The 25,900-nt window shown below is 43.7% G+C and overlaps 1 protein-coding gene across 2 annotated transcripts in view; it reads left to right on the top strand.

Annotated features, from left to right (window-relative positions):
* LOC146186612 (uncharacterized) overlaps nt 1-25,406 on the top strand; it is a 39,448-nt gene extending 14,042 nt beyond the window's left edge. For both annotated transcript variants that reach the window (XM_084607352.1, XM_084607351.1), the window contains 5 exons: nt 13,024-13,150; nt 13,938-14,023; nt 16,764-16,877; nt 19,869-19,970; nt 24,985-25,406. In XM_084607352.1, the coding sequence (XP_084463478.1) occupies nt 13,024-13,150; nt 13,938-14,023; nt 16,764-16,877; nt 19,869-19,970; nt 24,985-25,038 (483 nt within the window). In that variant the 3' untranslated portion in view covers nt 25,039-25,406. The remainder of the gene's footprint in view (nt 1-13,023; nt 13,151-13,937; nt 14,024-16,763; nt 16,878-19,868; nt 19,971-24,984) is intronic.
* The last annotated feature ends 494 nt before the right edge of the window (nt 25,407-25,900 follow it).

Here is a 25,900-nt window from a genome sequence, read left to right as displayed (position 1 = left end):
TTGTTTCAATTCTGTGTGAATGGTCATACGTAGGCCAAACATCCAATGCACTGTACAGGTTGTAACTGCACCTCAACCTGCCGTAATTGTAGAGTTCCAAGAGGATACCATGGCGAAATCGACAGGGAAATCTTCAGGGCTTTTTTTATTATCCTCAAAAACTGGCAGGCAGCACTGATTGGTAGCTGTTCACAAAGAAATCTGCTAGCAAAAAATCACACATTTCATGTTTCGTTTTCAGCTTTTTTTTTTTTTCCTTTTAGGATTGTCGGGCCTTGTATGTTTTATGTAGCTAAGTTTTTCATCTACTAACAAGGGAAAGACTCTCTACAGCTCCTTCCAACTGTTTACCATTATTGTGAGCAGGCAAAAAACAGAATAAAATAGTTTGACGTCACCGAAATTCATAATATAAAATTATGTCGAAAATTCCATTCAAGACCAAATTAAGTGGATGGACAGCAACTCGCGCAACTTTTGCTAGAGAGACGAGGTTACTGTGCCCAAAGCTTTAGCGCAGTTTCGAAGTTGCAGACATTTCTTAGATGGCAAAAAGAGCAAGTGTCAAAGGCTTTAGGTTTGCTTTCGCACAGCACCGTCAGCACGCAGTGGTGGCAGTGAGGCTTCTCCGACATGGGCCCAGGATGGCTACTGCCAGCCTGCAACTGTTCACACCACTGCTTTTGGGGCACTGTCGACTGGTGCGAGACACGTGAATCGCGTGCTGACCACTTGCTCAGCACCCACTGCAGTATTTTGCGTGACCGAGATAGAAGCGAGAACTTTGGCACACCACCACTGGTCACTCGTGTAGTGCCTAGAAGCCTACCATCTGCTATACAAACAGGCAATGCTTGGCATGGGGGAATTCAATACATCTTCTGCTTGACGGACAACCACATTCTGTTTATGAATTGCAAATTTGTGTTCAACACGGTGGGAAGTGTTTGACGCGGAAAATAATTCACAATATTCATGACATATTGCTAGCTTGATGTCAGCTACAACTTTTGCCCACCTTGTCACATGGTACACCTTTTGCCTAGTGCACATCTCCAGTTGTTGTTGGTTTTTTTTTTTTTTTTTTTTTTATAAAGTAAGAACTAGAAAAAAGTTAGCACCCATTCTTGTGTTCTCATTTCCGGTCTCTCTGGTGTTTTGTTGTTTGTAAATACATTCCAAATTGTTTCCTTTAGTTTACAGCCCATTGTGATGACAAATCCAGTTGTGAAGGCAGATGTCTTACTGGCATTTGTGCATTTGCTTAGCAATAAGTTGGATTAAGGCATTGAGATACTTTAAACCTACTTTACAGGCTTTGTTTTAAAACGATCGCATTAAAGGCCCTGTTTTCCAGAGAATTCAGCATTGGTGTTAGCGTTGGCATGGTGAGCGAAATATCGTGGTGATGCCTCTGGCAGCTGATTATTGGCAGATGACGTTGATGCGCTCTGGTTGGTCATTAGGTTGAGTGATGTCACGCTACCACATGGCATGGTGAATTAGTAGGTGCGGCCAAATCGGGCTTCTCCTTTAACCCTTGAACTCAGAGTAGACACTGATTTTAGGCCGCACATGTGCATCAGTGCAGTTTGGTTAATGCGAAGCTTTATATCTATGCCCGGTGGTCTCGCACTAGTAGTTTACAACTGCGTGCTAATGAGTACATGTATGCGAGATAACTGATGCAGAAATTAAGGGGATTAATGATTAAGCGAGTAACAAAATGTTTCCATGCAAACAATTGTTAGCAAGGGAAGCTGCAGGCAGGAGCCATTCAGGAGTCATTAAACTGTCACATTGTACCCTTTTAAAGACAGACAAGTGTCGCCCCAATTTTTAGCTTGCTTTTCATTTCTCTTTTTATGCCTGAAACAGTTATAGCTCTCATTCTCGGCAGCTTATGCTCAGCATGGTTCAGAAACCGTGGTGCATGTGAAGGACGAACTTGATGCCAAACTTGAGGACGAACGTGAAGCTAAACTTACCCGAAATATTTTTTTGACACTTTCCATTCGAACGGTAGCCAGAATCTCAGCCCCGAGCAGAAATTGAACCTGCAGTGGTACAAACATGGCAGCTTCGTTTCCCGATGTTTTAGACCACTCGGGCATCGATGCAGCCCTCTCGCACTGCTTGTTTTACCTGGTATAGCCATAGGTCGGCGCACTCACTCATGAGTGCACTCATATCGCCTCACTCACACTCACACTCACGCCGTGAGTGTGAGTGTGAGTGAGTGGACACGTATGAGAGCGGTCGTGAGTGTGAGTGGGAGTGAGTGGTCATGAATGGCAGCTGCCATGAGTGTGAGTGCGAGTGAGTGGCCGCGAATGGGAGCGGCCATGAGTGTGAGTGCGAGTGAGTGGCCACAAATTGAAGCGGTGATGAGTGTGAGTGGGAGTGAGGGGATGTGGGCGGTAGTGGACGTGAGTGTGAGTGCGAGAGGCCACAAATTGGAGCGGCGGTGAGTGTGAATGGGAATGAGTGGATGTGGGCGGTAGCGGACGTGAGTGCGAGTGCGAGTGAGTGGTTGCGAGTGGGAGTGGACGTGAGTGTAAGTGAGTGGATGCAAACGGGAGTGGACGAAAGTTTGAGTGGACGTGAGTGCGAGTGAGTGGTTGTGAGCGAGAGTGGACGTGAGTGCTAGTGAGTGGTTGTGAGCGAGAGTAGATGTGAGTGTGAGTGGACATCATTGGATAAGTGTCAGAATAGAAATAGCACAAGAAACGTTACGCAATATCAATATGATCGAGTCGGAATGCGTCTCTTCCCCAGACATCCAGGTACAGAAAATCATCAACCCGGATTCCTTTATTTTTCCTCAGCAGGAAATAATTTCCTTTCAGGCATTTTTATCAAATTACCACGCAGATAGTAAATTCTCAGCACTGCACAGCCACAAGGATCAGCAAATTTTTATTACCGAACAGCCAAACTGATCGTGATGAAAGGAAAGCCTCAGCCCATTAACCAACAGTTCATTGAGAAAACTTGTCTTTGTCAACCCAAGTACGTCCACCATTTAGCTGATGCTATGTGCGCTCCTCACTTCAGGAGCAGGGACCAGCGTTAAAATGGAGAACACTTAGACTTGAAAGAAATATCCGAATGCACAGGCTGTGACTGCTGATCCAAAAAGCAGGGTTACTGGTCGTGATAACCTGAAAAGAGTCTTTTAGAAACAATACAAGCAAAGCAATCATGAAGGTGAAAAGTAAATGGCACCAAGAAAAGCAAAAAAAAAAGCACAGAAAATATGAAAAGTAAGACAAATCCATTTGCGCTAGCACTGCTGACATTACAGACGTGGTCAGGGAATACGTAATAGTTTTAATGGGTAGTGTGCTCTGCGTTTCAAGCATGCGTCTGCTGAGGATGAATTGTAGCCATTTAGAGAAGCTAGATATTTTCGAAGTGCAGCGACAGCGCGCGCTATGAAGAGCCAGCTAGTGCGCAGTCAAATTAGCATTCTTTTTACTGCAAAAGTTTTCATCAAAAAAGAGCATGTTCAGAAATCCACATTTCGGCTGTTTTCTTCAAACTGGATGAGTTTCGTCTTTTGGGGCGTAAAATAAATACCACAATGTACAAAAAATGCAAATGTGACTATGTTCTCGTGCCATGTTTGGACCTTCAAACTCCCCATAACTTTAAGGAGGTCGTTAACGAAACCAAAGAAAGCAGGCCACCGGTCATATTGATGGCCTGACCGTTTTGTTAGGATCAAGATAGGGCAAAAGCTTGCAACCACACCACCGCCTCTTCGCGCTACAGAATAGATTACTGCTGTCCAAATTGCGCGTATGTTGTACAGTCATGATTCTATAGCAAAATTAGATGCCTGCGCTGATATCCGAACCAATAGTGTGACCTCTTTATTCGCTGTGCAACTTTATGCCACTGAACGCTTTCTAGGTTAAGTTAACGCTGCAACTCAGGAGCGCTCAGTCACTTGCAAATTTTAAATTTTGCAGGCCGGCTTAATCGCTAAGAGGGAACACGCGAATGTTACTAAAGAGTATAATTATCGCTAAGTAGTCAGTGAAATGGCCCCAAAAATAAACCGACTTCCTGGCTTGGTCAAGGCGACTGCTTACAACCCTGCACTTGTTAACGCATTGTCAACCATGTATCACAGAGCCATAGAGGTCAGCCTAAATTAAATATGTAACTTTGTACCTACAAAATCAAACAAAATGTTATGAACCTGCTTACCTAAAGGTGGCATCAAATAAGTCCGCTTGAATTCTTGCATATCACTTGTCTCATCAATGCCAGCATCCGAAGAATTTGCTTCAGATGTGTCGTGCTGCCGACGAAGTCGTAATCAATTTTCAGGTCAGCCGTCAGCAGGACTTCGATGTCGCGGGCTTGAAATGGCCTTGCCAACTAGACTGTGTACGCCTGTAGCAGGATCTTCGGTGAATATGGCCGAGTTGAGTTTCCCCTTCATGTGACGATGTGAGGAACACTTGATGAAATCGGGGTTTCTTGATGGATTGGTGGTTCGGACTCGCAAACATTCACATCACTCGGCGGCAGAAAAAAAAAAAGGTTAACTATTCATTCACACATAAATAAAACAAGCAGAAACAAGCAAGGAGAAAACTATTTACATGACCGACCGGTTGATGAGACAAAATCAGCCCTGGTTTCAACCAGAGCGCTTACTTTTAAGCCCTCTGTATCCGCCCTTGGTGGGGACGGCTTCAAAAAGGCAACACTTCTCACCAATCGACGATTAGGGAAAGGAAGATAAAGTTTCCGTCAGCTAATCAAAGACTGGGGAAAGGATGTTAATCAAAAACTTGGGAAAGGAGAGGTCCCAAGCAAACTTACAAACAGCATTGACGTCACTGCATTCCGAACCTCTGCTTTCCCCTACGTTTTCTTTTCCACACTTGCATAGACCAACGTATGCAGCAGGAGCAATCGCTGAAGGCTCTTGGTAAAAAAAAAAAAAAAAAAAAAAAAAAAAGAAGAAAGTTGTCTTTGAGGGTGCTCGCACCTGCAGCCCAAACGACCATTGGCGCCTCATCGCACAGTGGTCAGCCACTGTACAGGTACCTGCTTGCGCACAATAGCCCTAAAAAAAAAAAAAGTGCACTGGCCACAGAAATGGCATTCAACCCTGTGAACACTGCCTGAAGTTGGGCGCTGGAAAGACGTCTCTGGTAGGAATGCAAGACGAGGGGGGAACGAGCGCTCTGCAGCACAACCGAGCCTCCGTCGTGCGTCCGCGGTCCCACCAATTTGGTAATCCCCGTGACAGGTGCACCTGATTGCTGCCTCGCGCCAACCACGGGAGACCAAATACCGCATCCGAAAGTTCAGCGAACTTCACAGCTATAATAAAAAAATTCACCACGCAGTTATGTGCGGAAGAGGGAACCCTACTTAGAGGGCAGAAAGGCATAATGCCTCTCTGTTAACTTGCCGTTTTCTGTTTCCAGCCGCTTAAATTTGTCGAACAGAATATATATTTTTTGGTTATACTGACATTCACACAACCGAAAAAGACGCAATTATCAGAGTGAAAATATGTCAAAAAACAGAACATTATTTCTCCCAACATTAGATTATAACACCTGAAGGAAAAACTAATGGGTTCTATGATCACCGGTTGTAAGGTAGTCCGTTGCCGGTTGCCTCGCTATAGTTCCTCACGCCTTGATATTATTGAAATTACTATGTGTCTGGTGCATATGTTGCTGGACCAGATTGTATTTCCCAGTCATTAAGAAGCCAAGAAATTGTTAAATGAAATCGAACTTCACCGAATGCAAGAGGTCAAGCAAAAAACTAGCCTTTAGTTCTGACGTTCATCACGTCCCACATTCTGATAAGGACTGCACAGAGATCGAGAGTTATAATATTTTGTGCTCGTCACCGTCTATTTAGATTTTATCGACGCATGAACAAACCAGCCTAACGAATGCATGAATGTACAGTAAGGCGTATCGATCACCCGTTGTTTCATATGCGCCATTGGAAGTCCTATATTTTAAATCTTTTTCTTAGCCTCAGCGAATACGTCGGGGAGACAGGCCACTTGTGTCAGCAAAAGACTGCAGAAGCATATTCAGAACGAGAGAAAAAATATTAGGTGACTTGACCATTCACTGTCCTGAAAGTATACACTGCAGCTGCCGCCCTCCAAACTTTATAAACACAACTATAACGGCAAATAGAAAACCAGCTTATTCGCGAAATACTTGATGCAGCCATAACTTGTAATCAATAAGCAAACTGAATTGTAGCACGCGATCGTATCCCTTTGGAAAGAAGAAATTTCGTCAATCTTTGGATCAATATATATTCCACCTGATTTAAGCCCAATGCTGTACATGCCATCATCAACGATCATTTTGAAATTTTCAATTTCATTTGTTCCCTCATCCTATCAGCGTTGTGCCTTGTCAATTATTGCCTCAGATATATATGACTCCTTTTTAATTTTACGTTTAGTGCACCATCCCTTTTGCAATGCAATCATCATAGCCACTTTGGTTGCTGACATTTGTTTGCTCGGCGTTGGCAGAGTCTTCTGATTAAGTTGGTGTGTTGTTGTCTTTTCCTCTTTTGTTTGTTTTCTTGAGGATTTAGCCTTCGCGACAAGCCATTTCATGAGTGACTGTTACGGAAATTTTCTACTGGTACCTTTGACCGTAGGTCACAGAAATGTGCGTGTGCGCGTCACTTCCTTTTGTAACAATGTAAAGTATGCATTGAATGCTTCAGAAATAAAATGAATAGTTCGATACCATAGTGAATAGATTTGCTCAGTTCAGAAATCATTCGTCTCTGAGCGCAGTATGCTTTGTTCAAAAGAGTTAAACCAACTCATGTTCTTTCAGGAGCCCAGACTTCCTAGGGGTCTGTTTTGGCCTCGGTATTTGTTTTTGTTTTTTTAATCTATAATAAATGATGTGGTATCGTCTCGTGAGTACAAATTTAGGTTATATTGCACGACTCTGTCATTTATCATGCTGTGCAAAATGATCACTATACATGTTAGCAGTGTACTCAGCAACCTATGTTTCGTTAAGTGGGGCATGCCGATGAATGGTAAATGTCAACATGTGCTAATCACCCGTGCACGCCTGCCGACCTCTTGGAAGGGTTTAGCCTCATACATATCTTGGGGTCGAGTTTTCAGTAAACATGACAAGGAGTAGATATATTCAACATCTTATGCGTATCCTCAAATTCTTAGCCTCATTCGACGTCACTTGCATAATGTCACCCCCCCCCCCCCCCCCAAAAAAAAAAAAAGAAAAAGAACAGCTTTTCATTACAAATTTGAACGCCATGCGCTATTCGCTTGTATCCCAGAGAAAAACTTGAACACATCCAAACTCGTGTTACCAGGTTTATTTCTGATCATTATACTCCCGCAGCAATGTTTCAATGATTAAAGGAAACCTTGGCTGGAAAGAGCCAGCTACGCCGCCAACTAGCCGCGAAATTAGGGAAATTTCCAAATTTATTCTGCGTTTTGTGAAAAACAAAAACAAAACAAGAATTCGCACATTTTACCACCATACTTCATTTATAAGCGATATGCGATCACGGGTTGAAAGTTCTCGGAAAGGGCTGCCGAGTCGGCAGCACGTGGTTGATATGATCGCATTCTGCTTGTGAATATAGCCGATGGTATACCGATATATCTGGTAAATATTTTGCCTTCCCTGTAATAGTAATATAGTAGTAGTAAGTGGTTTTATTCACATAAACAAAAAGGGAAGCAAAAAGATGTTCATCAGCACCGATATCTGCTATCTAATCCCCAGAAGCACCTGTACTGAAGCGGCGGAAATAAAGGGACAGTAAAAAGGACGGATAAGAAAAGAGTTGAGTGACAGGAAGAAAGGACGAGGACTTTTGCCATTCCTCCCTTACAAAATCTCCATTTTGGTCTGATTATGGTATGGTATATATAACTTTAATGAAATGCCGGCAAACGACAGTTCTATCTTTGTTAATTAACACATCAATAAAAGCCAACGTCAGTCTATGTCCCTTAAAAGCAGGGCGTTATAAACGCAGAAGACAACAATTAGGCATGGCGAGAATTAAAAAAAAAAAAAAACTGACAACATCCGACTAATGCACTGCAACGACAGGGGCACATCGGAAAGCCTGAGCTCGGCCTGTTTCCCATCTGTTGAGACCTATCGGATATTGGGCGTGAGCCGAGATCGACATCCATTTTTATAGGACCTTTCAAGCAGTTGTACTACGTTAATCCGTGGTCTGTGCTGTACTGGTTGCAAGAATGATGCATTACTTGTATACTTTGTCCCTATCATGCTATACAGTTCGATTTATTGCTGCTCTAGACTGCTATCCATAGTGTTTACTTTAACTGGCAAAATAAATGGTCTCTTCTACGAGATGTAAAAAGGCTGCAGGCCAAATATCAGGGAATTTATTACGATGTTGCAGTGCTTGAAAGGCGAACTGGAAATAATGTACAAAGCTCCCCGTGTCCTTTCTTGCTGTCGCTCCCCTCTGCACAACCACTCGCTGTCCTCTCCCTAACCCTTTGCTTTCCCGCAGGTCGCAGCTCGCTTGCTCCAGATTTTAGGCAGGAGTTGCCGCGGCCAGCAGCACTCTTTTCCTTCCTTTCGTTTGATTATTCCATAAATAACCACTACCACCACCAGTCGTCAAATCCAAAGACTTGCGACTGTTAGTGAAAGCCGCGTTCAAAGTAACCGCTGTTAGGGGCGCCTTTATAATACACCCAAAGGAAATAATAATACAAAGAAAGGCCAACTTTGAAAGATTAGAGAACCTTATATGAGGGACATGACTCTGAGAATTCCAGCTCTGGCTTTCTCAAATAAAATGTCTGAATGAAACCCTAGTTTTCAGCACTAGCAGTTTTATAATTACGATTATTGTATGTCCTTTTAATTTTTTTCTGCATTGTTTTATGTGTTCCTTCTCGCTCGTATAAAAAGGAGGCAATCTTCATTACATAATTTTCTTTTTATTTCAGTTTAGAATATCGCATACCTTTTTTGATTGGCGCTTTGCAGTGCCCTCACGCCCTTGCCATGCGAATGCTCAGTTCAAAAAGAATGCACAGCAACACGAGCGATTTACGAAGCCTTAAATGAAGGCGTCAGGCATATGAAGTAGTTTTTTGAACGGCATTTCTTTCTTTGCGCCGGGTGCAGCTCGGGTGCTTAAGATGTACCAATGGCCATTTTTCAAGTAGCACTACTGCGCATGCGCCGCGCCTCCTCGGCCGCCACTTTCGCCTGGATTTGAACGAGAACATCTTCGACGGAAATCCGCCTGGTTGGGTTCTTGAAACAGAAGTTTCGGGAACACTATCTCCAAACAAAAATATTTATTAGAACCCGACTTTTCAGGACCAACTCGGTCCCTTCATCCGGGGCGACTGAAATGCAAGGCCCGTAGTAGCAAGCAGGGGCCTTTGCTTTCCCTCTACCAACCCTTCGCGGAGTCCAATTGTGTACGTGGAGGGTAGCGTCCCCGAATTCCTATTTACTGCTGCTGCTGTCAGTCGGATGAACCAAGACTCGACGTGTCGTCTTTTGAAAAGATTGGTTTCCATGGCAAGGACGCTCACCTTCTCAAAGGCGATTTTGTGGTCGGCGCGTTCGCAGTGCTCGGCGAGGAGGTTGCTTTCATGCCACGGTAAACGACGTCCCTCGTTTCATCGACGCAACAAACTGTTGCACAATAATTGTGCACAGTGCTAGCAACTTCCAGGCCTTCGGAATGTAAGCATTGCATTGTACCTGTCTCCCCTAGCTCGCCTCAAGCGAAGAGACATGGCTAGGTTCGTCACCGTCCTGTTGTCAAGAGTTAAAAGCGTAGAGCGGAAGAAGGATCGGAGGGGGGGAGTGAATCACGGTGGGTCCACAGATGCCTCGCATCTCTACCTAGGTTAGGCGAAACAGCCCTGCACACAATTACTGCTTGGAAAATAAGCCCACCCCACCATTGTGAAATAATTTCTGCACAATAGACGAGTTACAAAACCTACAAGTCAGCTTCCCTGTGAGGCAGAAATTCATGCACAATGGCGGCAGAACCTGACTCCGCAGCAATAGTTAAGTCCAGTGCATGCATCTACTACAGTCCACGCAGCTTCGGATGCAGTCCCCGTCGCACAGGCCATTGTGCGAGAACAGGTTTTTTGGGACATTCTTGACGCGGGCATAAAGGAAGGGAGAGCACTGCCACACTGGGTGAGGAAAGGAGTTTTAGAATTGGCGACCCACGTGCGGAATGCTGTGACGAATGGGCAAGGGGTGCGGGAGTTACTCTGCCGCCAGTCGCTGTGCCAGCGCTGCTCCCAACTATTATTCCAAAGTAAGTCTATGCCGCCATTGTGCAGGAATTCCTGCCTCATAGGGAAGCTAACTTGTAGGTTTTGCAACTCTTCTATTTTACAGCCAGGCAGGAAAATTAGCTTTTGTCCCCGTGGAGTGTGTGTGTGTGTGGGGGGGGGGGGGGGGGGGGAGGGACAAACAATCACTAAAAGGATGAATAAGCCCGAAGCTAATGTTAACAATATGATCAGTGAGCAGCAGTAGGGCCGCGTCCTTCGCTTTTCCTGTTTAGGTAGCTGGCGTGCGGAAGGGAGTAGCGTTCCCAGTAACCTGAGTCGCCTTTGTGAGCTGGGTGTGATACAACTTGAGGGCTATATGTTTCACAGCTCACTTCCTCGAAGGCGATTTTATGGCCAGGGCGCTCGCCGTGCTCGGCGACGGGTCGCGTTCGGTGTTATTTGACCGTTATTTATGATTTGCCGAGTTATCAGATATAGGACTTTAATGCGATACATATGAGAAGTGCTGTGGCGAAAAACGAGCAAGTTGGATGGAGGAATGGGCAAGAACGAAAGAAGCCAGGACGAGAAGTATAGATATGGAGGGAAAAAAGGAAGTACATGAAGCAACGAGAGCGCGCGTCGGGGAACCGAAAAGTTGAGCGAGGTGAAATATACGAGTCGACCCGACCCGGCAATCTTCACCTTTCATCCGCTCCAGGAGTGTGGTATTGTCAACAAATGTTCATTAACTGAAAAAAAAAGGGCTATAATATGCAGAGCTCTAGAACCCAATCTTCTAGAGAACCAGAGCTATACTCGATCTCTGTACTTCTTGGCAGCGCTACCAAAGCTGCGATGAATATATGTTCAAACGCTGCCGGATAAAATCGCCATGCGGAAAACTGAGATACCGTACTTTAAATTTAGTGCGCTTGCGCCAAACGAAAATATTGATGCTGATGTTGCAGTGTGATTTTTGATCAGTGCTTTCGCATGTGACGCTTATGAAGTGAGTACGATTCGACCGACACGCAAGGACAGCATGCTTGATGTTTGCATAGGGAATCCGGGATTTCTCGCGATAATGTTAATATGGAATGCGTTGATATTACAATTTCAGATTCAGTGAAAGATTAAATTTAACTAGAACAAATAGAAAAGAAAATAGTTTGACCTCTGCCGCGGCAACTCCTCTCACGTGACCGCACATCAGAGGACGTCCCGGTGTTCGTCAGTGTTCGGACGCAGAGCGAGCACAGTGACGCTGCTCGAACAGTTTGAGGCTAGACATACACTATGTTCTGTCGCAGGCTGATGATGATCGCAATGTCAGCGGGTGAAACAGCTCTACATAAAACGGGCGTTTAGCATGCGCGATTCTTGTTCGTGTTTATCGTTTCCAAAATCACTGCTCACTTTGACGCCGGACCCATCGCTTAGAAAAGATCTCGTAGCTCTAATTTTAGTTTATTTGTTATACGGAGTGATGATTTTGCCGCAGAAATGGGACCTAACAAGTGTTATTTTTTTTATAAAAACTACTACTGTTCTAACAACAAGATGACGACAGTAGACTTAATTAACGGCTGAGCCAAAAGAGCTGAAGTAACAAATTGCGTAATGTCCTGCTTAATGCTTTTTTAGAGTGCGTAAACCTATCTGCTCTATTCTAATACTTTCTTGCATCGGTCGGCGCACTCCCTCATGAGTGCACTCATATCGCCTCACTCAAACTCACGTGGCTGGGAATGGGAGCGGTCATGAGTGTGAGTGAGTGGCCGGAAATGAGAGCGGTCATGAGTGTGAGTGTGAGTGGCCATGAATGGGAGTGGCCATGAGTGTGAGTGTGAGTGAGTGGCCGTGAACAGGACCGCGCATGAGTGCGAGTGTGAGTGAGTGGCCGTGAATAGGACCGGGCATGAGTGTGAGTGGGAGTGAGTGGCCGCGAATGGGAGCAGCCATGAGTGTGAGTGTGAGTGAGTGGCCGTGAATGGGATCAGGCATGAGTGTGAGTGTGAGTGAGTGGACGTGTATGAGTGTCGCCGTGAGTGCGAGTGGCCATGAATGAGAAATGGCATGAGTGTGAGCGTGAGTGAGTGGATGGGTACCAGAGTGACCGTGAGTGTGAGTGTGAGTGAGTGGCCGCGAACAGGAGTGGCCATGAGTGTGAGTGAGTGGCGGTGAATGGCAGCGGGCATGAGTGTGAGTGCGAGTGAGTGGGTTGAGAGTGACTGGTCGTGAGTGTGAGTGTGAGTGAGCCCCTCCTCATGGTGCCGACCTATGGGTATAGCCCATTGCACTTCGCATTAGGCGCAGTCATCTTCAGCACCTCTAATTCATTCTGTGCAGTGAAAGCTTGTGAAAGCAGCTGAAGAGCGGGCCAGTGTTGTGGCACATTAGGCGGCGAAAGGGACTTCTCGCAAACTTTGATTTAGTTATGTAGGGGCACAGACTAGCCATTCTTAGAAAGCGGCTCACAAAGAACTGTGCTCTCTCTGGAATGAAACCAGCCATCTGCAGGTGATTAAGCCTAGAATGGCATTCATTGAATGCTCATATAAATTCGTCTCTATTTATGTAAGCTGCATGAAATTCCTTTCACTCGAACTGCTAAAAGTGTCATAGTCTTTTGAAGCATTGCCGAGGCTTCTGTAAAGTTGTTTCTGCCCTTGATTTTATTGACAAAATCGACTGCCTTGCAGCTTCTGTGGACGAAGGATCTCAAGATGAACACTGTGCACGTGTCCGACCTCTGTCGGGCCATCTGGCACCTGTGCCTTCATGGGAAGTCGGGGGAAATCTACAACGTGGTTGACTGTGGAGAGACGAGTAAGTTGCTTCATGCAGGTTGCATGCTTTTGCGCTTTGTTCTTACCATTCTTGCATGTGAGACTTGCAAGGCCCTGTGCATCCATTGCTTTGCTTTGTTCTCATGATTACTTTATATTCGTCCATTTGGCGTCGGACTCATCTTGCTTATTAGTGGTAACGAACCGTTTGTTGAAGGTGTTTGGCGTCAGACTCGTCTTATCAGTGGCGACGAAGGCGTTGCGGTGTTAAAAGATTCGTTGTGTTGTGGTCCACATTTATGAAATTTTATAACTAGTATCACGAAGAAGTATACCGGAAATAGCGAAGGGGGCTGTAGTTTGCAATAGTAGTGCAAAATCCATGAAGTAGATGGCTCTGCTTGAAACTCTCGTAACTAACGCTCTGAAATTGAATACTGAGGCTGTGTTGGCGGGATTTTTTTTTGTATATGTGGATCTTTGAATCCAGGTTACACCACCATCAATTTCTAAACAATGGTCATGGAGTCCTTTCTAATCTTGACATCACGAGTTTCTATTGATTAGCTTGAAAAAAGAAAAGGAATGTTCTTTTGTGTACAATTTCATCAGTAATGCTGAGCAAACATCAACATAACCATAGAGGTGCAAACAGTGCATTTTTACAAAAGATAACAGTTGTATAAAATTTTGCTCGGCTTTTCTTTAATGCCAAGTGCACAATTTTGGTGGTGTTACTCGGAAAAACCATGGCATATGTATAGGAATCTTCAAACCCTGGTACCACACCTGACATCGTATGTTTTTACACTGCTGCATTTTTACAGCACAAGGCAAAGTTACGGACATTATATCTGAAAGGTTCTCAATATCTCATGGATACTGGGGAACGACTGCCTCACTTTTTGCAAAGGCAAGTCTTTTTCTTTGATTGTTTATTGATTGAGGGTTACGAACAATTAAGTTTATTTTTCCTCACAAGCATACTGCGAAATCCCGTAAATTCGACACTCAAGGGTTATCGAGTGATCATAAAAAGCTACCAAAAACCCTTTGCATCATGACAATTTTTATCTAAGTAACATCTGGATAACGGTTGTCTATTTGAGGTGAAATCTAAGGGACTATGATGACGGTTTTTCGCAGTTTCATTAGGTGCTTTCTTTTTCGCATGCTGTCAGGAGTGTCGTAGAATTTCTCCAAAATTGTAAGTGCCTCTTCAGCCCCTTTTGGAGTGAGATGCGGTAACAATGTTCTCTCTACCTATGTGATGAAGGCTCCTCAAAACGCAACGGTGCAGCATACTCAAACAGCGGAGAAAGCACATAAATGCAGGAGAGAAATATGCGTTAGAATGGCAGCACGCCATTTCAGGATAAAACAAAAACGCCAGTGGCAAGCGCAACAGTGCCTGAAACATCGTGACTGGCCGATGCACACGCCCATTGGGCTTAGAATTATCTGATATAATTATTTGAATTATATATGAAGTTTTACTGTGTCCGTAGAACACTTCACAAAATCCACTGAAGTACATGAATTGCAGCCCTGAATCTTAAACAATATTTATATACATGCCACCCTCTTGAAATAGCCTCACATCAGGAAAGCGGAGTGGAGACATAATACGCTGTATTTTACTTGTCATCAACCCTGCATATGCTTGATAAGTGTGGTACATATGCCATTCTCATCTTTTACTTGCTGAGGAGAAAAATCACAGGCATGGCACAACTGGAATAATATATGCCCTTAATTCTAAGGAGTCTCTGTGGTTGCTTGTTTTTTTCTGCCGTGGTTTCTCAGAACATTTTTTATCTCTTAGTAGATCATGATCTATGGTATCTGTACTCTGGAACTTTGGGTATTTTAGTATTCAGCTAGTTTTGGAACTCCTGTTTGGCATTACTGGGAAGTTGTCATTTTATGACTTAGTACTGTGGTGCCATGATGTGGCTGATGTCAGATATTACACTTATACACGTTGCTTTCTTTGAATCTGAAGTTACGAGTACCTCAGGCTCTGTTTTTGCCAAGATATTTCTGGCAATTCTTCGAATACATTTTGTTTTGTATTTCATTGCATCTCGCTGCTCCACGGCATGTATTTTTCAGTGCTGTCAACTGTTTTTGTTTTTTCGATCTTTTTATACTTGGCACACATCCGTCGGTTTTTATTTCTTGCTTTGTACCTATTTCTCACTCAAGCTCGCCCAGCATGGAGACATGAAAACAGCACTCCTATGAAAGCAGTTCTCTCGCACTCATGATGTCCTTTTCACTGTGGTCGGGTTGTAATGCAGAGTGTAGGGGACTTGGCCATCTATTAGAACAGAGGTTCACATAATCTGCAGGTGCTGCCTTACTAGTAGTAGCCCTGCCGCTGTAGCTCACTGGTTAGGGCACTCGACTGCTGAGCGCAAGCATGCGGGTTCGATTCCGTCCACTATGGCTCCTTTTTGATTGAGCAAAAGGCAAGGCGCCCATGTGCTGTACAATGTCAGGGCAAATTAGAGAAGACCAGGTGTTTAAAATTTCTGGTGCTCTCCGTTGCAGAGGCCCTGATAGCCTGAATTGCCAAGTTCTTTATTTTTCGATCAAATAAGTGCTGATGTTCTTTGAAAATGTAAACCATAATTAAATCACTGTGTATGCATGTGTGTGCGTTCGTACAAGCATCCCTTTTGTAGTGACCAATTCTATCTCTAAGAAACTGCAGGGAACATTTTCTAACTACTGTAAAATACTGCGTAAGCGCCTGCTCTCTTGTGTGTGCCCCCTTCATTTTTTCAGTGAATCTAACATTTTCGTGCACTACAAAGTAAACACCCTTCCTTCTGCCCACTTTAGGTGCCCGAAAAAAAAATTTCTTGTTGAACATTTCATCTGAGTGTACTATGTGCATACCCAAGCTAGTGTGGGCACGTTCTTGCCCGCTCCACCCATCTGCCATTCTGCTGCTAGACAGTGTCGAGGACAATTTTGCGTGCAGTATGCGTTCGTGCACCATGCAGAAGAAGGTAGAGGAGGCTGAGTGGCATCAAACGTCTTGCGAGTTCGATCTAGATTGCAAAAAGTTCGTGAATGGGTCAAAGTGCAAGGCCACGCGAGCTCAGCGGGCTGAGGATGGTGAGGTACATGATCGGCCCCACCGAGATTGAGTAGTCTTGAAGACCGCGACGATCTGAAGAACGAATGGGTTGACCTTGTTTTCGGGTGAGATTCCAAGGAGTACTTCAATAGTTTTGATGATGACTAAAAAGATAGTTCTCAACGAAGCAGTCTTCACAAATCAGTTGTGCTAAAACAGTGTAGACTGCATCATATATTTTTAGTGGTCGCTGCTTTCTTAGTCACCCTCGTGAATACTTGCGTGGTCTTCCGAGGAGGTCCCCCGGACAGTTTATACTTCGGGACCTCCTTCTGTAATACTGATAATCCATGCACATGTACCTCACAGTGAAAATAAAGATGAAAGATGAACCGAGGAAGGGTCCGCCTCATATTTTGTTTGATTTATCCTGTGTGTGTATGCGTAAGAAGGGGGGGTATCGGCAACATATAACACCGCATATACGTGCTTTGTTTGTTTGTTTGCCATCCATCTGTGTTCTTGCATACACAAGGTGAAGTGAATCGGTTTGGATGTGCAGGCTGATATGCAATCAGTTGTGGAGCAGATCAACGAGAAGCACTTGGCTCCATGGGCTGAGGCATGCTTGAAGGACAGCATTACCAACACTCCGCTGTCTCCATACCTCTGTCAGGTGAGCCAGCGATTGTTGTGAGCCTTATTTATTGTATGCAGTGGTTTCATATATTTTTCGTTTAGCTTTCTAAAATTAAGGTTATGCTGTCTCTCCGAAAACAGGATGGAAGAGTACCAGAAAATGAGACCTCTGTAAACTTAGTCTTATGTATGCTATTCTTCAATTCCAGTGTGTTCTGATAGGTTATATACACTGCTTAAATTTACCTCAATCACAAAATTTTCTGTTACTTTGTTATAGTATTGCTGAATTTTGCGCTGCTGAATGCAGTCAGTTCCATAGCCAGAATCGCTTTGGGACATAAAACCCCATAAACCAAACCAATCAACATATTTTTCCTTTTATGCAAGTCTCAATGCTGCGATGCACTCTTCACCATCAGTTTTGTTCAGAAAATCAGAAGACTCAAGATGGTGTACTAAACAGTTTGTGCCTTTCCGATTAAGAAATACTAACAGCTTTAGTGAAAGGCCTTAACAAACATCTGAAGCTGAAAACTGAACACACGGAACATAGCCACTGTGGCCACACTTTAGTACTAAGTAAAAGCTCGTTAATTCAAATTCCACGGGCCCGCCAGGCCAGTTCGAATTAACCAAAATTCGAACTAATGAAAGTGAGCAAAAATGAAGGCGTTTGATGCCCGGAGGGCACGAAAAATATTTATTTAGCAAAAAAGTCTGTTATCATCTTCTGCTTCTTCTCTCTGAGGGCTACCATACTCACTCGGTCTTCTAGCATGCGAATGCGACGCAGGGAGTCTTCTTCCCCCTCTTCAAAGCTGAAGAAAAGGCGCGCGACATTCAGCGCTCCCATAACTTCTGCCGCGGATGGACGCACGGGCTCTTGCTCCTCGTCGTCGTCCTCGTCTTCTGCCTCTTCTGGGACAGACTGCTCCCCAACAATTTCAGCGACAATGTCCTCATCACTTAGGGCACCGCACACTGCTGCATCGCTGTCTACTCCAACGTAATCATCAAAACTGACGTCCTGCAGCACAGCACGCACAGCCGCAGGCAGAGGCTCTGGACTCCCATCGTCGCCACTTTCTTTCATACTTCCGGCAGCAAAGCCACAGTGGTGGAAGCAGTTTGCAATTGTGGACGGCGTGACCTGCTCCCATGCACGCACCAACATGTGCATTGCTGTGAGCAATGTGATGGTGCTGGTCTTCTGGTTTCCAGTGCACAAAGTCATGCGCTCGATCATGTGGCGCCTATAGAAACATTTGATGTTTCTGATCACCCCCTGATCCATCGGCTGCAAGGCCGCAGTCGTGTTGGCGGGCAAAAAGACGAGCCTTGTGGCTTTCAGCTCGGCGTCGACTTTGTGTGCCGAGCAGTTATCCACAATGAGGAGAACTTGACGCTTCCCTAGCTCCATCCTCCGATCGAATTTCAAGAGCCATTTTTTAAACAATTCGCCCGTCATCCACGCCTTGCTGTTGGCGGAGTATTCCGTCGGCAGCATCCTAATGTTCTTGAAACATCTAGGCTTATGTGCCTTGCCGACAACAAAAAGAGGGACCTTCTCCGTCCCGGTCATATTAGCGGCGACCAGAACAGTAATCCGCTCTTTGCTTCGCTTGCCGCCAGCGCAGCTGTCCCCTTTAAATGTTACTGTTCTGTCGGGCTGGAGCTTATAAAACAAAGCCGTCTCATCAGCATTGAATATATCATGTGCCGAGTAGCTTTCTAAGTACTGCTGCAGAGCACCGCTTCGCCACGTGGCACAAGTTTCTGCATCCACTTCTTTGGCTTCTCCGGACAACACCCGGAAGACAAGATTATGTCTGTCTCTAAAGCGGTGAAACCATCCTTCGGAGGCGACAAAATCTTCCACATTCAAGCGCAGGGCGAAATCGGCCGCCTTCGCCATGATAATTGGGCCGCTCAGTGGAATGTCAGCGCTTCTCATTTCTTTCACCCACGTGATCACAGCGGTCTCAATTTCCGGATACTTGGCTAACCGAAGCCTTTTTCTGTTGCTGGCGAAATCTTCGGCTTCATAGGCATCCTCGATGGCTCTCCTATTTCGGACGTACGTCGACAACGTGCTTGGTGGAATCCCGTGCTTTTTCGCGATTTCCACTTTGCTGGCCTTCCGTTCATCCACCTCGCGTAAAAGAGCCACTTTCTCCTTCACCGTCTTGGCACAGTATTTCCCACGCGAACACATCTCGCGGACACAAGCTCACAACAAGCGGCGTGCAAAACGAGGGCTCACGAAATGCAACACGAAACCGTGGTCGATAACACTAAAACGTCATTCCTCGAAGGAGTCGCGGCAGGAAAGACTTGTTCCAGCACCCTAGCGGCGCCCCGATGGTTGTGCCATCTATCGTTCTGCCGTGAAAGCTTCCAACGATGGTTTATAACAGCGCCGCTTGGCGGCGCGCAGTTCGAATTATGGGTGGCGGCGCCAATTTTTGAGTGAATTAACGAGCTGTTACGCGCATAGACTTCTATGCACTGCGAACCGGACCACGATGACTATTTCGAATTATCCAAAATTTCGAATTAACGAGTTGTGAATTAACGAGCTTTCACTTATAGGCGAAATGCAACACACCAGCATACCAAGAGCTTGCAGTGGTCGAAATCAAACATTGCTCTCTCCAATCTGGTGCATCTTTTCTCCTCTCACGGCCATGGCTGTTCGTTAAGGTCTTTCATTGAAGCTATAAGTATTTTTTAATCCGAAAGGTTGTCCACGTGGCCTCATAATTTGCACTTTCAAGCGCCTAGAAGACCAGTGAAGGATAAAGACTAGAAGGGACAAATGTTTGGATGGGAGAGGCACATACCTCATGCCTTTATCCCATTTGTGCTGTGCTACAATACATCAAGGTTTAGGTTCAAAGACTGGGACTAGTCAGCGAATTGCCTGGTAGTTATGCATGCACACCCTGTTTACTGCCTCAGATCTGTACTGTACAGATCAGTTCCCTGGCTGGTCAAAAGTGCTAATCTTCAATATCACCTGCAGGAGCTTCTGTTTGACAGAAATTTGTCACTGGATGGAAGCAAGCTCACCAGCACCGGTTTCACATGTCTTGTTCCCGAGATAACAAAGGAACGCATCAGTGAAGTAAGCACTTTTGGTATACCTGTGCCTTCTCCAACATCTTCCGTATCTTTCACTGATAGTCTTGGTACAAGTCCATGCAAGCTCTGATTTTTGTTTAGGTGAAGGCTGTCTTTTGCTTGTTTGTGACTGTTTAGGCTGCAATGCCAACATAGTGCAGTTTTATGTATCACATGGGGACATGTGATCAGCATATAACCAATCGTGATTCTATGGGTAAAAGTGAGAAGAGAAGGTGGAAAAATTATTTCACATGCAAGCAGGCAGCTCCACTTTGGAAAGGAGCAGTTAGTTTTGAAGTTTTTACACAAAGATGAATTGTTTTGTCATTTCTGCACGAAAATACATTAGACATTATCCATTCAAAATAAAACTGTTTTCTGTGTACAACAAAGCAGAAGCTGTGTTTTTCACCGCAGCTTTTGCTTTGTTGTGCAGTGAAATTAGTTTCCCTCTTGATAAATGTCTAATGCATGGACTTTCATGTTGAAGTGACAACAAAATTTATTCTTGTGTGAAAACTAACTGCTTCCTTTCATGTTGGAGCTGCCTGTATGCCAGTATACATAGTCGATGCTAGATGCCAGTCATCCATCATTAAAAAGCTCCATTAAAGCTCATTATCGGATTCTCTCTCTCCAGTGCATGCACGCAGCTAAGATGAGACTGGCTGATGGTGCTGGTAGTCCAGTTAGCTTACCTACTTGTCTTTGTTTTGTATCTTTACTGTCAGAACAATCTCTGGGCTATTTTGATAGGCAGAACTGGCTAGTGATGTTCTTGCTTCCAGGCTCGGTCACACGCTTGTCGCATTCACTTTACGTCTTGTAACACCTGGCTTTTTTTTCACCTAGCAAAGTGTTTAGCTTTGACTGTGGTTTAATTTTGCGGAGTGTCGTCACTGCCTCAAAAGGCAGATGACTTGCTGTCAGCCCCATCTCTGTTTGTACGAACTTTAACCCCATGACAGCAGGTAAGAGCTCAATTCTGCCTGCACAGAACTGAACATTATTGGCCAAGCCTAGGTGCAGGCCCTAGAAGTTAAATCTCGTTACAAGAGACACTGTTACAAGAGACATTCGGTTATAAAAGACATTTGAAAACGGTTTGGTTGGTTTTTCTATGTCTGCCATGTTAACAACATTGCATACAAGAGACATGGTTACAAGAGACACTCGGTTACTAAGGACAACTTTTTCAGGTCCCTGGAGTAAATTATTCACTATTTACAAGAGACACAACCCAGGTGTGCTCATGGAATGCATCTGGAACGTACCAACTCGTACATGATACACTTCAGATTCCCTTAGCTAAATTCTGTTCCATATCAGTGTCCTTTTTATTGTGTATGTCAGGAACTGAGGAGTGCTTCCCCATGATTGGAAAGTCAAAACGGCATCGCATTACTGTTACCTATGAAGCAAATCAAAATGCATGAATGACATTCAGCATTTTTAACTCCTCACTGTCAAAATTTAATCACAGGATGAAAGCATAGACTCCTGATGTCTTTCTCTTTGTGAATCATCTGAGGGTGACGAGCATGTAAGAGTGCCTCAAAGGTATTAGAGCTACAGGAAGGCTTGCAAAGTGAAGTGCTTTACCTCCAGAATTTGGGATGGAATACACTCTGCACTCACAAAAATACATACTAAGTAGGAATAACTTCTTTAAGCTTTCCTGAACAATTTCCTGTTAATGCATGTGAATGCATTTATATACTGATGTGCAGTAAACTGATCAACACAGTGATTTTAGAATTTTTGGTTACAAGAGACCTTGCTTACAAGAGACATGTTTTTCGGGTCCCTTGAGTGTCTCTTGTAACGAGGTTTTACTGTATATGAAACAGCCGAGCCGTTTTCACAACTCCACGAAACTGCTATCAAACACCCTCATAAGTGCGAAATTAAGCACAGATCAGCTAGTGGTTTGAGCAGGAGAAGCTTTTGTGCTTAGGTTGCACAAATGTTAAAACCGTTTGTATGCCCATTTGGGTAATGTGCTAGTTTAAGGTGTTTATTTAATACATTACATTAATAATTGCAATGTGTATTTGTTGGATGCAAACTTGTCGACTTGTGTTGACTTGCACTACTAAGAAAATCTAATCAGTTTTGGAATAATTTAAACTTTGAGAGTACTTAAAACTAGGGGTGTGCGAATATTCGAAATTTTCAAATATCGAATCGAATATCATAATATTCGATTCGTTAAACGAATCAAATAGTGGAAATTGAAAATTATTCGAAACAGTTTGAATATCTTCGCAAATTTTCGAATAATTTTCGAATACTTTTCGAATAACCCTCGTTTCAAGGATGTCTGCAGCGACCAGCAAGAAAAGGGGCACATGCGGTCCCTCTTGTATTCAGTACTTCAGGAACAGGAAGAGTCAAGGCTGTCACAGTTGGGCTCGCAAGAAACTTCTGCACAGGAGCAGATGGATTGGAGAGGAGAGCAGTCATCCGTTTGGGGAGTGTTTAATACTTTGATATCATCAAAACACAATGAAAACCCTTGCTCTTTGATGCAAGAAATGTCCAACTATCTTCAGGCCCCTGTGTTGCTTCGTGATAGCAGTCCATTTCAGTGGTGGCAAACAGAAGGAAAAATCAAGTATGAAGCTTTTGCAACCATGGCCAGAAAGTACCTTGCCATTCTGGCTACTCAGGTGGCAAGCGAGAGACTCTTCTCAACTTGCTCCAACACAGTAACTTGTCGGCGGGAATCACTTTCATCGGACAGTGTGGAGCACCTTGTTTTCTTGCACGGCAACTCAGTGCAGTCGAAGCTTCCATAACATTTCCCAACAGACCTGCTGTGCAATTTTACAGTCCAGAACCATTTGTTGGTGAATATCCCTAGTTACATTATGATGCACAAGACTGCCTTTATTTTGTTCGCATAGTTAAAACACTTTTTTTACGTATAGTGCTGCCATTGCAACATGCCCAGTGTTCCATATACTCATTTAAATCTTTGTGAAATGCGCTTTGTCTCACTGCATCTGCACTACCCCTAATGTTCTGCCTTTTGGGATATCAAATTTTATCTTTGTGAATGGTCGTTTCTCATAACTGTTGCAACAAGTTTCAGTCCTAGTCATTAAAGGCTCAAATAAAAACTGCAGATTAATCTAGACATGTATCTTCATTTTCTGCGTGATTTCCCCGCAGTGTTAGAGCCTTAATCTAGTCAAGCATTTTTAAAATTTTAGATGACTAGTCTAAGAAAGTCTTGTCTTAGTTGATGGGATGTTGTTTGACTGATGCCATGTTGACAGTACTTAATTTCTAATTGTGCATTCTAGTAGTGCCAGGCTGTACTTCTAGCCAAGTTGCATCTAGTAATTTTATTAACTTCTGCCAACTCCACTTGACTTTACTGAGTGCTATTTTCTTTTGCTTATGGCTCTGTGCAATCTTTTTGCTTTTAAATATTTAGACTTTATCTAGCCTGTAGTCGAGGTTGACGCAGCTGTACATTGTTGTGAACTATATATCAAACAGCATTTTGAATAAAATTGAATTTCAGACACTTTTTAATGTTTTGTAATCAACGTACAAATGATATGAACATAACTTGCAGAGTATTCGATCCGTATTCGATTTGCTGCTTTCACTATTCGATTCGTATTCGATTCGCTGCTTTCACTATTCGATTCGTATTCGATTCGCTTTTTAGCTACATTATTCGTATTCGATTCAATAGCAAGAGTGCACTATTCGTATTCGATTCGGTTTGGAAAAAGTACTATTCGCACACCCCTACTTAAAACACAACCTCATTTGCTCTAGGCTGCTTGACTATTTGACTTCTTCTCCCCGGCCAATTCAGTGTTTGCATTCTGTGGCTACTGGTGAAAGCAATAAAGGCATGAAAGTAAGCGACAAGGGTGGCACGAATGCTTCTCAAAGGAAAGAAAAAACAAATCAATTGCTGCTTGCTTTCATTCAGCGTGCTCTATACATACTACCTCTCTGGCATGCAGTTGCTGTACCAAATTTTCATGATCACGAACAAAAATGGGCGCACAGAGGCCACCAAGATGAGACTGATCAAACACTGAAAATGCCAGTGAGCTTTGGAAAGGCAAAAGGCATGCTGCTACTGTATACCAATGTCTTGTCTTTCTGTTAGTACCTTTTCTAGCCAAGGTTGGTTTCCAGTTAAGATTGATTAGGATTTGTTTTGCCTGTCTCATGCTGGTAGTGGCAAAAATACAGGTTTCACTAAAACAAAAAATAATGCATCTATTATTCACTCAACAATTGGTTCACTTATTTCCTTCATATTTTAATTTAGTACTATCCTCCAGAGACCCAGGATGCATATGATGTCGGTTCTTTTTCATGGTCTTTCAGAATAAGTTACTGGCATTACGAAGGTGAAAAGTGCTAAAATTTACTCAGTAGCACTGATTGTGTCGGGCAATGAGACATTCAATTCATGGGACGTAAAAATAAAGAGTACATAATAGATTAAAGTTAGCACGTGTACGACTTAAATTACAATTTTTATGTGTTCTCTTTGCTGTTAACTTTGATATAAAATTAAAGTTGCACTCTGAAATAGCATAGAAATACCAGGAACAGTGCTCGTCTCTCTAGCAGGTGTATCAATGTCGTGGTGCTGAATGTTGTCATTCTGCAGCTAAATTTTCTAGAATCTTTTGTTGTGAATTTCAACAGTATATAATTGCATCAGTGTTGCATAGGTGACTTGAATAGGTGTCCAACATATTGTACAACCGCGTTTTATGAGCACGGATGCTACGGTTTAGAAGTACCAACTCAAAAGCTAATGTCAATGTCAAATGTTTTGGACAAAATGTCCATAGCCCGGTCTTAGTAAGATATTAATTTATGCATCCCTTTGTTAGTAGCACGATGTTGGATGCAGGTTTGAAACAACTAATATAGTGTTGCTAGCTGGCCAGAAACACTGCAGGTGATATTTTATAACCAGAAATCGTGAAATTGATTGCATGTTGTTATCTATTTCTAATTTCCAGATTATTGACGACTATGTTGAGATGGGCCTCTTTCCAAGGTCGCTGCTTTTGTGATGCAAATGGTCTGCGGCATGAAGTGGACAGAAGTGCTAGTCAACTTCTGGTCATCTAAAAAAAAAAAAAAGAAAATGTGCCTTGCAAGTATTTCTTCACATCGACAACAGCAGCTGTTGCCCGAAGTGTGATGCACAAGCTGTCATATTTTTTCCTCGATTTTTTTTTTTTACTAGGTTGTTTATGGCTTGAAGAGCTCAGTCCCCGTTCTTGTTTTCAGCAGTACTATATATTTTTACATTCCATTTTGTGCAAGCGAGGCTTGTCTTGCATTGTTAAAGCCTGCGACACTTATACGCTTTCTGAAATTTTCCTTGCAGTCTTGATGCTTTGTTTTGATATGATTCAATAAATGTTTTAAACATTAATGACGGCAGTCATTTCTGTAGCAGCTCGTTTGTGCTGCTATGGCAGCAATTTCACCCAAAGAAGCTGTCGGGATGTTTAGTGTAACTTACACCACACCGATTTTAATTGCATAAGCTGCAAAAAGCAGCAACCTCAGCAGTGGTATGCTGTTGAACTCGAACAGAAGTGTGTTGCTGCCTCTCCCCCCCTCCCCCCCCTCCGATGTTCTCTTTTCTTTAGATTAGCTAGCTGGCAAAAAGTTTCAGGCTCTTATCTCAGTTTTTGGATTTTTGGATAGATTAAAGGTCTCCGTGGTATTGCTCTTCACAGAGATAGGCAGAAGAAACTGAAAAATACAACATCTAGAGCTTCACATACTGGCTTACCAGAAAGTGGATCTGGGCTCCGTTATCAGGAAACTTTGTAGTTGTTGTCTGTGTCTGAAGGAAGGGCTCCGCACATAGTTGGTGCGGCTTCACAAATTTGTGTGTTAACGCTTGCCATCCATCACATC

The sequence above is a fragment of the Amblyomma maculatum genome, chromosome 6, assembly GCF_055883805.1.
Source record: "Amblyomma maculatum isolate TAMU_Amacu chromosome 6, ASM5588380v1, whole genome shotgun sequence".
In the NCBI taxonomy this organism is placed as follows: Eukaryota; Metazoa; Arthropoda; class Arachnida; order Ixodida; family Ixodidae; genus Amblyomma; species Amblyomma maculatum.
The sequence above is the reverse complement of the archived record's forward strand: the minus strand, read 5'-3'. Positions and strand labels throughout refer to the sequence as shown.